This window comes from Rhinoraja longicauda, chromosome 15, assembly GCF_053455715.1.
Source record: "Rhinoraja longicauda isolate Sanriku21f chromosome 15, sRhiLon1.1, whole genome shotgun sequence".
NCBI lineage: Eukaryota > Metazoa > Chordata > Chondrichthyes > Rajiformes > Arhynchobatidae > Rhinoraja > Rhinoraja longicauda.
In genome coordinates this window covers 30673283-30689974 of record NC_135967.1, presented here as the reverse complement: position 1 = coordinate 30689974, position 16692 = coordinate 30673283, and the positions used below count along the sequence as shown (strand labels likewise).

Genomic DNA, 16692 nt, shown 5'->3' with positions numbered 1-16692 from the left:
TTCCTTTGCTTTCTATGTATGATTTGCTTTTGAATTAGAACTTCTAATTCACACTTCCAGGATCACATTTTACGCTGCTCAATGCAAAATCTTCAATTTGATTGTTTAAGGAGACCACCAATTGTTAGCCCTGTTCAAACAGGTTCCAAGCACCTGTCAAAGAGCACCTGTCATTTGGATGACGCACTGGTCACACAATCCAATTTAAAAATACCTTAAAAAGGCCACAAGCAAGTGCAAGCCTTGCCAATAGTGCTACCATGGTAATATTCAGCTCATTTTATCAAGTCAAATCAAACTATGCTATTGGCCTTTTTCTCTCATATTTCTTAACCAAATTTGCACTATTTTTTTGGAATTGACTGGGTAAATGTAAAAAATTGTCCCTAGTGGGTATAGGATAGTGTTAATGTGTGGGGATCGCTGGGCGGCGCGGATTTGGTGGGCCGAAAAGGCCTGTTTCCGCGCTGTATATATATATGATATGATATGATATGATTTAAATCTGAGGGAAACATCAGTTTCAATTATTTCTGTGGTAGAATTAATTAATCCCAGTTCCTTGCTCTTTCCTCACAGGCATATTTACCTCCTTCAAATGCTCTCTTCCCAAAGTCACTGACATGTGTTTGCTTCCACCCTTTCATGCAGTACGTTTCACATCACCAGCCGATGTGTAAAAGGTAGCCTATACTTGGCTGACTGGGACCACAAACTGGACCTTCAGTTGCGCTTTTTTGTTATTTCACACTTACTTTGTCTTCATCTGAAAATATGATCTTGCTTGCCAACTCCCTGAGCTCTGATGGCAAGGTCCCGCCTGCTGAAGTGTAATTCAGCAAAGTCCTGTCTGCTGAAGTGTAATTCTGCAAGGTCCTGTCTGCTGATGTGAAATTTTGCAAGGTCTTGTCAACTATATAATTCTGCAAGGTATTGTCTGCTGTGTAATTCTGCAAGGTCCTGGCTGCTGGGCAATTCCACAAGGTCCTGCCTGTTGTATAATTCCGCAAGGTCCTGTCTGATGTGAAATTCTGCAAAGGTCCTGTCTGCTGTGCAATTCCGCAAGGTCCTGTCTACTGTGCAATTCTGCAAGGTCCTGAATGCGGTGTACTTTGTTAATCCTGTCTGATGAACGTGAAACGTCACCCATCCATGTTTTTCCAGGGATGCTGCCTGATCTTGTGTCTGATCAATCTGTCTATTACTGGACATTACAAATCCCCTGCAGATGGCGCCAGATGACAATACAGAATACAGAGAATACAGAGCTTTATTTGTCATTCGGTACCGAGGTACCGAACGAAATTACATCTCCAGCAGTCACACAAAAAAAAGAACACAAGACACACGACCCCAACACAAACATCCATCACAGTGACTCCAAACACCCTCTCACTGCGATGGAGGCAACAAAACTTCCACTCTCTTCCCCACGCCCACGGACAGACAGCTCGTCCCCGACCGACCCGCACAGTCCTGTACCGAACGAAATTACATCTCCAGCAGTCACACAAAAAAAAGAACACAAGACACACGACCCCAACACAAACATCCATCACAGTGACTCCAAACACCCCCTCACTGCGATGGAGGCAACAAAACTTCCACTCTCTTCCCCACGCCCACGGACAGACAGCTCGTCCCCGACCGACCTAGGCGGAGCCGCACTGGGCGCTGAAAAGTCCCGCGGCCGAGCCGGGCGACTGAAGGCCCCGCGGCCGAGCCGTACCGGGTGCTGAAACGTCCCGTGACCGAGCCGGGCGATGGAAGGCCCCGCGGCCGTACCGTGCGCTGCTAAGTCCCGCGGCCAAGCCGCGCCGGGCGATGTTAGGTCCCGCGGCCGAGCCGCACCAGCGATGTAAAGTCCCGCGGCCGAGCCGCGCCGGGCAATGGAAGGCCCCGCAGCCAAGCCACCCCTGGCGCTGAACCGTCCTGCGGCCGCGCCGGGCGATGTTAGGTCCCGCGGCCACGCCGCACCAGCGATGTAAAGTCCAGCGGCCGAGCCGCACCGGGCGATGGAAGGCCCCGTGGGCGATGGAAGGCCCCACGGGCGATGGAAGGCCCGCGGCCGAGCCGCGCCCCGCGCCGTGAGGAAGAAACCTAAAAAGGAAAGGTTTCCCCCACCCCACCCCACACCCCCCACACCCCCCACAAGTGATGTTGGGAAGGAGACGAGCAGTGTTCTCAAACCTGTAAATGTTCCTGGCCAGTTCCTGGCTCACTTGTGGGAACTGTTCACAATTAGGCAGTCATTTTTGTCCTGCCTCCTGCCAACATTTTTTTAAACCTTGTTTGGGATGCAAGTTATGTTACTTTCATGCCAATTATCAATTGGCTTTGTGTAGGAAGGAACTGCAGATGCTGGTTTACTCCAAAGATAGACACAAAATGCTGGAGTAACTCAGCGGGACAGGCAGCATCTCGGGAGAGAAGGAATGGGTGACGTCACCCATTTCTTCTCTCCAGAGATGCTGTCTGGCCCGTTGAGTTACTCCAGCATTTTGTGTCAATCAATTATCTTTGGTTAGTTTCCTATTTGCAAATATTCCCCACCAACTGCAAGGCTATTGCTGCACCAGCTTTGATGTTTTCCAATCATGGTGTATTCTCTTTTTCACCTGATTCTTTGTTTATTTTTCTCCCTTCTTAAAATGGATTTAAGCCCTTGGATCAAAATATATTCAAGGTTTAGCATTACTCAGCGAGCCAAAGAAGATGGAACAGTACAACACAAGAACAGACCCCTCAACACATAAGATCTGCGTCTAACATGATGCCAAGTTGAACTAATCTTCCTTGCTTGCATGTGATCCATCTTCCTCCAGCCCTTGCATATCCATGTGCTCCTCTAAAAGCCGTTCACCTGCCACTACCGAACATAAATTCAGACATAGGCACAGATATAGGCTATCTGGTCCATCAAGTCTGCTCCACCATTCAATCATAGCTAATCTATTGTTCCCTCTCAACCCCATTCTTCTGCCTTCCCCCCCATAAACTTTGACACTAATCAAGAACCTATCAATCACTGTTTTAAAAATACCCAATGACTTGGTCTTCACTGCAGTCTGTGTCAATAAATTCCACAGATTCATTACCCTCTGGCTAAAGAAATTCCTCCTCATCTCAATTCTCAATCCTTTTATTCTGAGGTTGTGCCCCCTGATCCTAGACTCTCCCACTACTGGAAACATCCTCTCCTAATCCACTCGATCATATCTGCCTTCATCACCACTCCTGCCGCACATTCCTGGAACGTCCCACTCTGTATAAAGAAACTTCCCCTGAACATCCCCTTTTATATTTTACCCCTCTCATCTTAAAGCTGTGCCCTCCAGTTTTTGACATAGCTACTATGGGGAAAAAGGATCTGATTGTTCACCCTATCTATGGATCTCATCATTTTATTTACTTCCATCAGATCTCGTCTCATCCTCTGATGTTCCAGAGAAAACATTCAAAGTTTGTCCATCCTCTCCTTATTATGAATATCACTCTCTAATCCAGGCAGCGTTCTGGTAAACCCCTTGAGTACCCTCTCCAAAGCCTCCACATACTTCCTTTAATGGGGAGGCCAGGACAGCACACAATACTGCAAATAATTCTAACTCTAAATCTTTAGTCTTGCTTATCAGAATTATATACGTTTTATATTTCTATTCCGCCCTGATAGTCACTTTTGGTGCTGTAAGTGAACAATTATAGTTGAAAACAGTGAGAAGAAATTATTTAAGTGACTTTGTTAATCATTAATACTGGGTTGCCTGATTATGAATTGCAATTTCAAAAAGTAATGAGGACTTTGATACCTGTGTTACTGTTTATTACTCGTGCCTCTTCCTGCCGTAAGCTGGATATTTGAATATTTTGAACAATATTTATAAGCTAATTTTCAACCTTATCAATGCAGGCCAAGAAATTAGTTTATTGGCACTGTTTCTTTCTGTGCACTTGAAAATATTCTCTTCCAGGGATAAATGTGCTGAAAAGCATTACGTGTGGTTTTGCTTTAATTCGGCATGAGTCATACTTGTGTACCTTACATAATTCCATGTATCAAATAGCACCCTTTCACCCCTGGACCAAAGGAAACAAGTTCATATTGTCCTATGACTGCCAGTCATTTGGGCATTTTTAAGGCAATTACTAACACAATATTTGGCTGGGCCATGATCTACCTACCTTCTACACAGGCAACAAACCCTCACTTCTAATCCACTCATACACAGATTATCTGTAACTACAAATCCCTCCACCTGCCCCTCCAATTCCCTAACTCACTGATTTCCCCCCACATTTTCTGAGCACTGTCTCACACATAGATTTCCAACCACCCCCTTCTTCCCTCCCCTCACCACTTCCCCTCAGTAAGGTAGAGATTTTCTGCTTTATTTTAGACTTTAGACATACAGCGTGGAAACAAGCCTTTCAGCCCACTGAGTCCCTGCTGACCAGTGAGCACACATACACATGCACATTATGTGTGCACTAGGGACAATTTACAGAAGCCAATTAACCTACAAACCTGTATGTCTTTGGAGTGTGGGAGGAAACTGGAGCACCCGGAGAAATTCCACCCGAACACAGGGAAAAGGTACAAACTCCGTACAGTCAGCACCCCTAGCCAGGATCGAACTCGGGTCTTCGGTGCTGTAAGGGATCAACTCTACCACTGCGCCACTACGCCGACCCAAGCTGACACAATCCAAACCAGCCTCCATTGTCTAAACCCATCCTGGCCCAAGTCCCAATAAAATCTCTAACCATGTTCTAGTGAGCTTACATCTCCTTATCCCTACCTGATTAGTCCTCGATCTCAGATGTCATAATTTTCTTTATCTTTTTGGAATATGACAGAGTTTAATGGCAGCAGTATGGAAAGTGCATAAGACAGAAACTCATGTTCTTTTTTAATGTACTAACTAGATGATATAATGATACACGTACATGAAACTTAGTTCCGATGCACCACAATTTCTAGATCATTATCTGCGCTACTTTATGATTTAGAAGTGATTTGGACATGTTATTTGTTGCCAAATTACTAATTTAACCAATAGTTATAGTGCTGGTTAACCATTACTGATACTGTAGGTAATTAGGTAAAACACACTATGTTACACTATGTGCCAACTGTCACATAAATCTAGAATTACACCAGAGACATTAAACAGCTGAGTTGCCATAATTTGAAGCATGTGGCCCTTAATAGTCCTCTGAAGAAGGATTGACAAGAGTGGTTAATGGAAATATGTCATGAAAGATTAACAGTCAATTAGTTTAGAGGTACAGCATGAAACAGACCATGTCCACCCCAACCATTAATCACCTGTTCTTGCTAGTTCTATGTTATCTCACTTTCTCATCCACTCTCTACACATCAGGGACAATTATAGAGACCAATTAGCCGACAACCCCGCTGTCTTTGGGGTGTGGGAGGGAACTGGAGTTCCCAGAGGAACCCCACACGGTCACAGGGAGAATGGGTAAACTGCACACAGACAACACCTGAAGTGGGGATTAAACCTGGGTTTCTGGTACTATGAGGCAGCAGGTCCACCATGAAGTAAGTTGGCCGAATGTCCTGGGTCTCTGAAAATGAGAACGTTTAAAGACATGGAACGTTGAGGCCAAGCAGGAAAATTGTGGCAAAACTGTACCAATGCTACAAGTGAATGTCCAAATATATATGCCAACAGTCAGTGGTAGGGTTCAATCCATGTGAAAATATTGGGCATCTATATTGAGATGAAATATGCATGTTAAACTCTCCTTTGAAAATTTTATACCATTGATTCAACAATATTGAACTTCTGAAACAAACTTGCATGTGCATACATTATTTTATAAAATATTTAGTGCATGCAACGGAGGATGAAGTTCATACCCATTCTTCTCCCTCACCTCTGCTCCTGCCAAATCCCTATTAAATTAATAATGTAGGAAGGAACTGCAGATGCTGGATGACACCGAAGGTAGATTAAAAAAGCTGGAGTAACTCAGCAGATCAAGCAGCATCTCTGAAAGAAAAGGAATAGGTGACATTGGATGTTGACCTGAAACGTCACCTAGTCCTTCTCTCCAGAGATGTTGCATGACTCGCTAAGTTACTCCAGCATTTTTGTGTCTATCTCCAGCATTAATTAAAACTGATTTTCTTTGCTCTGAATAAAAGGCAGGAATCACCAAAAGAACAGGAAATCTGACCTCTGCAACTTGACATTTAGAATAATTTGCTTTTTGACAATGAACAATTATGGGGAGGAAGATGAAAAAAAAATTTGAAAATCATAGCGACTAAAAAGTAGTTTTATGTTTTTTTTTTTAACTCTCGAGAAAATGGGAGCAACAGCAGTGCGGCCTGATCATACTGTGCCAGTCTGAAGAAGGGTCTCGACCCGAAACGTCACCCATTCCTTCTCTCCTGAGAAGCTGCCTGACCTGCTGAGTTACTCCAGCATTTTGTGAATAAATACCTTCGATTTGTACCAGCATCTGCAGTTATTTTCTTATACTGTGCCATAAAACCAAAGAACTGTTGAAATAAAAGAGAAGCTCATTTTTATGTTTCCCTAATATACTCTTATCATTCCATTTAGGTTTGACAAGTTTTTAGCGTCGCCAGGAACCAAAATAGATGAAGTTATTCCAACCTTAAAACCATCTTCCCATCTATCACAATTGAGTGAATCTGGAGGTCAATGTTTGAATTCTAATCTTGACTTTCAAAGCAACTTCAAAAAAACCCCCGACCCTCATGCATATTTTCATGGGGCCTACTTAACTAAAGTGGTCAAATTGTTTAACATTTGGAATGCATACATTTAAAAGGGGTTGATGGCTTTTAAAAAAAAATTAAAAGTGAGAGAATACTTGTTTTCTGATAATAAATGGCTCTCACATCCTTAGAAATTGGATATTTCGGAGCACGCCTTCCTGCAAGATACTTAGCGGGCCATTAATCAGAAGGAGTAAAAAGGACAATCCACATTTTTCTGTTAGAAGAGGAATATTATCTCATGCTAATTAGAGTCTGTGATTTGTGGTTGGCCTTGTTTGCATGAAAGTCATAGGCAGTAAGAATATATCATAGGCAGTAAGTCATAGAGTCAGAGAGCTGTACAGCACCCAGAGTCAGAGAGCTTCAGCCCACCTTGTCCATGACGACCACGTTGGCATGCTGGGATAATCCTATTTGCTTGAATTTGGCTCATCGACCTCTAAACTCTTCCTATCCAGATATCTGCCAAATACCTTTTAAAAGTTGTAATTGTGTCTGCTTCTATAGCTTCCTCTGGCAACTCATTCCAGATACCGACTACCTTCTGGGTTAAAATGTTGACCCTAAGGTCCCTCTTAAATCTCCCCCCCTCTCACGTTAAGCCTATGCCCTTGAGTTTCAGGAACCTCTACCCTGTGGGTGTTTATTTTATGTGTATCCCTCATGATCTTGTACACCTAAATAAGGTTACCCCTTTGACCTTCTACATTGCAAACAAAAAATCCCATATTATCCAACCTCGTGCAATATCTCATGTCTACAAGTCCAGGTATCATTCTTGTAAATCTTTTCTGCACCATTTTCAACTTCCAGACACTCTTTCTTCCTATAGCTAGGCAACCAGAACTGCATGCAGTAGTGTGGTCTCACCAACGACTTTTACAGCTGCACTATGATGTCCCAACTTTTGCACTCAATACCTTTCCCAATGAAGGCAAGCATTCCAAAGGATTTCTTCACCACACAATTCACCTGACTTGCCATTTTCAGGGAACCATGCAATAGACAATAGACAATAGGTGCAGGAGTAGCCAATTCGGCCCTTCGAGCCAGCACCACCATTCAATGTGATCATGGCTGATCATTCTCAATCAGTACCCCGTTCCTGCCTTCTCCTCATACCCCCTGACTCCGCTATCCTTAAGAGCTCTATCTAGCTCTCTCTTTAATGCATTCAGAGAATTGGCCTCCACTGCCTTCTAAGGCAGAGAATTCCACAGATTTACAACTCTTTAACTGAAAAAGTTTTTCCTCATCGTTCTAAATGGCCTACCCCTTATTCTTAAACTGTGGACCCTGGTTCTGGACCCCCCCAACATTGGGAACATGTTTCCTGCCTCTAACGTGTCCAGCCCCTTAATAATCTTATATGTTTCGATAAGATCCCCTCTCATCCTTCTAAATTCCAGTGTATACAAGCCTCGTCGCTCCAGTCTTTCAACCTGTACTCCTAGATATCTCTGTTCTGCAACATTCTCCAGGGCTCTACCACTTACTGTGAATGTCCTACATGTGATGTACCAACGTGCAACACTCATAATTGTCAGACTTAAATTTGAATTTCCATTCTTTAACCCACATTCCCAACTGACTAAACCAGAGTCATACAACGCAGCACTAGGCCCATTGGCTCACAATGTCCATGTTGTCCTTAAAGTACACATCTATACTAATCTTATACTATATACACATCTATACTAATCTTATTTACCAGCACTTGGTCTGTGATCTTCTAAGTGTTGGCAATGCAAATACTTGACCAGATATTTTTTAAAGTAGAATAAGAGGACATACCTTCACTAATTAGCTTAAAAAAATCTCAGTGATTTATCGTAGGTGCTAAGTTGATAGGAAATAATAGAAACCAGGAACCACGAGGGAAAGAAGTATCTCTGGCAGTTGTCCTCCAAGGGATCAAATTCCCATTTGAGGAAAGTCCTGGGCAATCAATGATGGTTGGAAACACCACTGTCATGTAGTCAGTTCCTTGCCCCCATGGCCAATAATTGTTTGCAATCATACTAGGTTCACTGTATCTGTGAACCAAGGGAAATTTCACTTTCATGCGCTATTTCAATTTTCGTTTTTAACACAATAAGGGCAAAGTTCAGAAGTTAGGTGGTAGGTCAGCATTGTGGTAGGCATACAAAAGAGAAACACTGACCTTTCAAAGAAATGGCGATCAAATTCGAATCAAACACATAGTGAAAGACAAAAAGAGGCTTACGTATTTAGTGTAGGTTCCTCAGATGCACTTCCCCATCGTTTCACATCAACAAATGCCTATATTACATGATATTGAAATTGAGTTTAAAAGATTGGTTATTAGCAGATCGAGATAATAGACTTAAGCATTAAAATTCCATGAATTTGTTTCATTCATTCCTATGTTATTCCTATGTGGAATTCTCTGCCCCAGAAGGCAGTGGAGGCCAATTCACTGGATGAATTTAAAAGAGAGTTAGATAGAGCTCTAGGGGCTAGTTGAATCAAGGGATATGGGGATAAGGCAGGCACAGGTTACTGATTGTGGATGATCAGCCATGATCATAATGAATGGCAGTGCTGGCTTGAAGGGCCAAATGGCCTCTTCCTGCACCTATTTTCTATGTTTCTATGTTATAGCATTCCTGGTAATAGATTTGGTGCCTATTTATAATTACCCTTGAGTGGGTGGTAATAAGCTGTCTGTTTGAACCATAGTCCTTGTGAATAATATACCAACATATTGTTGTTGGATTGTAGGCCAGAATTTAAATCTAGGAAAAAGGGAACAATTACATATTTGCAGGCCACAATGATTTGTGACTTGGAGATGAACTTGTAGATGGTGATATTTCCTAATGATTGCAGCGTTTTAAGTGGTAGTGTTTATGAGGTTGGACGGTAAGAATAGCTTTGGCAAAATACACCAACGCAATTTGCCAAAGCTTCTCTTACCTTCCAGTCTTGTAACCTTGGTGCCTAGTGCACCTAGTGCTACCACTACCTCGTGGTAGACAGTGAATGTTTAACACAATGGATGGAATGTAAGCTACTGCTTACACTGAACTCGCTGAGTGTTGTTGGAGCTCATTCTCCAGGAAGATGAAAGCTATTCCATCACACCTCCATTGATTCTGCAAAGATTTGTTACCGAGTCTGCAATGTGTTCTTGGATCTGCAGTACTTTCATGGCTGACCCTGTTAAGTTTCTAGATAAAGGCAGACCTGAGATGTTATGCAAACGGTGTAAGGAGGAACTGCAGATGTTGGTTGACACTGAAGATAGACACAAATGCTGGTGTACCTCGGCATCAGGTCAGGCAGCATCTCTGGAGAAAAGGAATAGGTGATGTTTCAGGTCGAGACGGACTGATAAAGGGTCTCGACCTGAAACATCACTTCTTCCTTTACTCCAGAGAAGCTGCCTGACCTGCTGAGTTACTCCAGCATTTTGTGTCTGTTATTCAGATGAGTTCAGTGGCGGTAATGCCATGGAATGTCAACAAAGAGGGCCAAAAACTTGTCCTTTGAATTAGAATAAGAGTACCTCAATTTCAATATTTTGAGGATGTAGAGGAGGAAACATAAATTTCCTAGAAATTCAAAAAGTATGCTAGCATATTTTAATTAAATCTGCAGTTTAAACTCAGTTTGTTCAAAGCTGAGGTTGTTTTCCTGGATCACAGCTGTCAGTGTCAATAACGTCTTATTCATTTTTTTGGCTAGTCCCAATGAAGAAACCCAAAGAAAGCTGACACCAGATGAGATGTACTTGGTTGACTCTGGAGGACAGTACCTGTAAGTTTCAACATCCACAAATGATGGTATAAATTACAAGTCCATCTTCAGTTAATATCCTTTTTATATGATAAAAATAATTCATGTTGGTAAAGATTTACCCTATCTGTGCTGCAGTGTAGATTCAGCAATAAAAGGTCACCTGCTTATGTGCAAAACTGAAGCATGATCATAATCAGTGAATTTATCTTAAAACAACTACACAGAGTCATCAGTGACTATAGCCAAACAGGTTCCTGGTCAATTTCCCCTGCAAACATTGTATCTTGACTGCCAAGCCTCATTGGAAATCAAGCTCAAACATTAACTTATCCTCTCCCATAACTTCAAAACTTTGGAAATCCCTTTCATTGTTGGTCGTTGAGTCCAATTAACTCTTTTTCTCTTTTTATTACCTCAATGAAGCTGGTATTACCTAATATTTCAATGAAACACAATGAACTGAATGTATCCAATGATTTAATCTGAATTCCGTTTTATTACACAATACTTTGGTGCTTCGAATGCATACTAATATTTAGGCAAATAGAAATATGCCTTTAGACAGTCGAGTTACTGGTTGGGGGTGACGGATTTTGCTATGTTAATCCTCCATTAGCTTAAGGATGTTCTTTCAAATTATCAGCAGTTTTCCTTAGATTCCATCATTAATAAATATAATTTATTTTAGGTTAATTCAGCAAAGTTTCATTCCATGATTGAATACATTCTCTTTTTTTCCCATCTAAACCACTCTAAAGAATACACTTCTACAGCACAGGTCTATTAATTGATAAAAGCAAGGAAAAATATGAGTTGACTAATGAAGAAACATGTTGGAGATAGGCAAGCATTTAGTCCTGGATAGAAATAGCATTGTGTTAAAATCTGTGGGATTATCTGGTGCTGGTGCTGGTATTAGTAGCGCTATTGGCATTATTTTTTTGTCACGTGTAACAAGATACAATGAAAAACTTTGTTTACATGCTATCCAAGCAAATTATAGTATACACAAGGACAATCAAGCCATGGACAGGTAAAATAAATAGTGCAAAGAGAAGAAATACTAGAGTGCAGAATGTAATGTTACAACGTGGTAGCATTACAGTTGAGAGAAACGTGCAGATGAAAAGAAGTGCAAAGGCTACATTGAGGGAGATTGAGAGATCAGGAGTATATTTTATGAGAGGACAGGTCAGTAGTCTGATAACAGCAGGGAAGAAGCTGTTCTGAATCTGGTGGTACATGCTGTCAAGGTTTGATGTCTTCTGCCTGACAGGAGAGGGGAGAACAGGGAATGACCAAGGTGAAAATAGTCTTTGATGATGTTGGTTGCTTTCATGAGGCAGCATGAAGTTTAGACGGAGTCGATGATTTGCTGGTTTGATTCGATGAGTCGCTGGTTTGTGTCATGCACTGGGCTACATCCACAACTCTGCAATTTCTTGTAGTCTTGTGCAGAGCTGTTGCCAAATCGTTGTGATGCATCCAGGTAGGAAGTTTTTTATGATGCATCTTTCAAAATTGGTTAGTATTGTAGGGAGACATACCGAACGCTATTTGTCTTCTGAGGAAGTAGAGGTGCCAATGTGTTTTCTTGACCATAGCCTTACTTTATACACTCTGGTTGTATTGTTGAATTTGGCCATGACATTGTGTTGAACAGGGCAATAGGGGGCAATATATGTAAAGGAGAGATATCTAGATCCTGGATCTGCCATGTTTTTTTTCAGTGCAATTGGATCCAATATGGGTGGATAATTGACAAAATAGAAGTTGTAATGTATTTATCCACTCCACACATTCATACCTGGCTGCTCTAAGAATGTGCAACATTTTTGTGTCTCACCATAGTCCCAAGAACTATTTCAATGGTGAGTCCATGACTTAAATAGTTATGGGTAAATTATGTTAGACTTTTGCAGGCCATACAGCAGCTTCTCCAATATCTAGACCAACCTGCTCACCATTTGCTAAGAACAAACAAGAACAGTAGAAAACTAGTTTTAACCATATGCAAAATAGAGACAAGTGCAGATAATTGTTCTTTTTGACTGGACTGCACGAAAACAGTTGATCATATACTGTTCAATAGTGTAATATCATCAAAAAATATCTCATTTAGTCAATCACAAACATATCTTTAGTCTTGTGTATTTTAACTTTACCTTTTATCATTCAAACCTTATCCAATGAAGACACATAGAAATGCATTACATGATCTAAAATAATAATAATTTTCTTAAACTTTAAAAAAAACGTTTTATCTTTCAAACCAACAGTGAGATACTTCACACACAGGGTTCATTGGTTGTAATGATTTAGATCCAGGAACATTTCCCATATTCTGAATCTCTTAATGAGCTTCCCCCTTTTTTCTCATTTGCTTCATTCCAGTTTGCAGGGTCTAACTTTATAGAAAGCAGCTGCTATGTTTGCCGAGGAAACAGCATGAACTGGCTGTATTTCGGATTTATTGTTTGGAAAATGTTTTGGGATGTTTCCGAAAATGGGAAATAGTTGTAAAATTCCAAGGGCAGTTGCCAATTCCAGTACGTTATGCTCATTTTGAAATGTTTTCTTTGCTCATGATTGACCACGTTTGACCACATTTGCACAATGCAACTACAAATGCTTTAAAATACAAAAAAAATTAAACCCTGTTTAGATTTAGATAAAAGTAATGACTTTGTAAAGATTGATTTATCAGAGTACAGTTTTAGCCCTTGCAAATGACTTGCATAAAACCATTTAAAGTGACTTTAAAAAAAATACACATAGCTATTAACTGGCTAGATTGGTGAACAGTATTGGTAAATGTAATAACATCAATCTGTATCAACAAATGTCCTTGTACTTAAAGAGATCCAGTTTATTTTTTGAGTCTTTCTCAAAGATCTGCAAATAGCAAAATTAGCTGGAAGGTTCTAATTAATCCTGAGGGTCCTGGATGGGATCAATTTTTAACATAATATTTTTAAAGCTATAACAAAAGAATGAGAAAAATTCAACTTTGCTAAACATAATTTGTGTCTTAAAATTCAATGGGAAAAATGCCCAATTGCTTTTGCTGGAAACACTTCTGAGAAGAAATCTAGTTGAAAGCAAAAGAGATGGTCAGGCATGTTGTGTCTTTTATATTTGAAAGCTGTGTTTTAAACATTCTTGCTTTGAATTAAAAACTCAGAGATGGAACAACAGATATTACCCGTACAGTACATTGGGGAATACCAACTGATTTTCAAAAGGTAGGTGAATTTGGAATTCTACCATCTAAACTTCTAATGGTGTTGATTTCCATGAACACGATCACCAACTCCAATTTCATTGTATCAGTCTGAAATGAAAATAAATAATTACCTATTGATCTTGCCAATAGACCAATTTCAAACTTTAAATGCTTTTGGGTTGTTTTGATCCCAAATAAAGAACCAATAGATTATTAAAATTGTTTTCAACATCCCCAACAGTTCGTACATATCTTGCAAAAGATAAATCAGTAAGCTTCTTTTGTCTTCTTCCCAATTCTGATGAAGGATCGTTGATCTGAAACATTAACTCTGCTTCTCTTACCATTGATTTAGTCTAACCTGCTGAATACTTTGAGCACTTGCTGTATTTATCTTAGATTTCCAGCATCTGTAGTTTTTTTCCCCCCAAGGAAAAGGATTGATTTGCAAAGACGAGTGTAGTTCTTCTTAAAAAGAAGATTACCGGGGATAACTGTGCTTTCTTTATTTTTCATGTTTCAAGATGCTGATGTTGCAGCCTTAGCCTAGCCTAGCCCTCGCAGAGAGGCGAGTAAGCCCGCTACATGTCTTCTGGTTTTGGTCCTCCCAAAATCATGTTGAGTAGAGACCTCTAGGATTTAGACCCAATGTAGATGAAGCAACAATGATCTTTCCAAGTTTGGAAGATATGCAACTTAGAGGGAACCTGTAGATAGTGGTGCCCTTCCTTGCCTTCCTTCTCCTTCCCTTTTAGTAAGAGGTTGCAGATTTGGGGCAATTGTTGGAGTATCCTAGTAACCAATGGCAGTGCATTTTGTACGTGACGCTCACTAATGTCTTGGAGCAGAGTGCTGGAGGACATAAATATTTACAATAGTGGATGGGTTGGCAATCTACAGGCTCCTTTGTCGAGAATGATATTGAACATCATGGGTATATCTGGGGCTGCACTAGTCCAGACAAGCGGAGAATACTCCATCACTCACCTAACTTATGCTTTGTAAATGGGGTCCAGCTTATGGTGCCAGGAGGAGAGTCACATGCCATATGGTACCCTGCCTCTGACATGGTCTTCTTACCACGTTATATATATGGTTGGTCGCGTTGAGTTACTTGTCAATTTGAAGCCCCCATGTCCAAGGATATCGCTGGGCATGATAGTAGTGCCGTTCAACGTAGATCATTAGACTCTCATCGGTGAAGATTATTGTATGGCACTTTCTGCAGCAGTAATAAGTTTGCACTTGCTTGATGCCAGGTAGTCTTGCTGGGCTTTCTCCTCTTTTTGTGAGGGAAAGAGCCATTAAGATGCACCCCAAGCTTATTCACCATTGCCAATCATGCACAGTATTACCCCTTGGTGCTATACACTTAGGATGCTGACTGGCATGGCTCATAAATGGGTGTATTTTAATTTTTGCATGAAAATGAGCCATCTTCAAGCTACCATATTAAATCCATTTGTAATTTTGAATACAAATTTATTATTGTTTCCAATGCAAACAAACCTGAAAATGCATTCCAGAAGTAAGCCTTAAGTGCATTCACAGAGTTATCAATAACTCCCACACAGTAAATACGACTTACATGTGCAGGAGTTACTGAGCCATTGGTATTGCACAAATTTCCACCCATAGTGGTCCATTTATTGCATGTTGTATTACATTTCCAAACTTTGGTTCCATTAAAGGACAAAAGTCTTCCCTGTGGCATTTACAACAATTCAAATAAAAGAACAGTTTCTTTTTACAAATTATTTTCTTGGTTTACAATGTTGTACATCGAGCATTCACATCAAGAATCTGCAGAATCTTTATTACCATTCTTTAATTCTTGGTGAATGTAATCTCCATAGGTCCAACAAATCTACAAAAGCAAGACATTCTAAATTGCAATGAGAGTGGCGTTCTTCATCCTAATTTTGATTTGATATTTTGTCTGAAGTATAAATTTTTGAAAGCAGTGTGTCCACTTTATGGCATTTTTACCCAGAATCCTTATTTTAAGGATTTGGGTCTTTGTCTCCAACTCTTGGTCTTTGTTCCTCTATTTAAAAGAATTATTGTTATGTTTTTACTTTCTCTTTTGTTTTACTATTACTTACTGAAACTTTAATTGAACTGTAATCATTTTTTACGTTTTTTTAAATTATATTTTTATTCAAAATATTCCATTGAAGTAACTGTTCGATACTTGTATATTGACCAAAATTCTGAAATTGGGCCATATCATTTAGAACTGTTGAATTTAATTTAAATGAATAGAGCTCCTCAATTAAACATGAATTAAACTTTCATATTAGCTTATGGATTTAGAATGATACTGTCCTTTAATGAATCATGTACTTTTAAATATTTATCAGGAAGCTTACACTCGGGTGCTAATGGGACAGATTGACACAGCTCGATCTATCTTCCCTACCAGAACAATCGGTAAGGCAGTGAAGGAGTGAACAAGCCCAGCTTATGATTGTATGCTTTCAATGGGAAGGTGTGAGTGCTTGCCATTTTTAAGGAAAAAAAACTGTGTGTATGCTGACAATAACCCATTAAGTAGAAACAAGGAACTGCAGATGCTGGTTTATCAAAATAGACTAAAAAGTGCTGGAGTAACTTAGCGGGTCAGGCAGCATCACTGGAGACTAGAATATAAAAACAGGGATGTAATGCTGAGGCTTTATAAGGCACTGGTTAGACTGCATTTGGAGTATTGTGAGCAGTTTTGGGCCCAGTATCTGAGGAAGGATGTGCTGACGTTGGAGAAGGTCCAGAGGAGGTTTACGAGAAAGATTCAAATAATTATTTGGGTTAACGTATGATGAGCATTTTAGGGTGCAGGGCCTGTTCTCGTTTGAGTTTAGAAGGCTGAGGGGGGACATCGAAACCTATTGAATAGTGAATGGCATGGATAGAGTAGATG

At 40.5% G+C, this 16692-nt stretch overlaps 1 protein-coding gene across 1 annotated transcript in view; it reads left to right on the top strand.

Moving 5' to 3' along the window:
• xpnpep2 (X-prolyl aminopeptidase (aminopeptidase P) 2, membrane-bound) overlaps positions 1–16692 on the top strand; it is a 72553-nt gene that overhangs the window by 40910 nt on the left and 14951 nt on the right. Inside the window, exons 14-16 of the mRNA XM_078412409.1 lie at positions 10493–10564; positions 13731–13791; positions 16136–16205. Of these exons, the coding sequence (XP_078268535.1) occupies positions 10493–10564; positions 13731–13791; positions 16136–16205 (203 nt within the window). The remainder of the gene's footprint in view (positions 1–10492; positions 10565–13730; positions 13792–16135; positions 16206–16692) is intronic.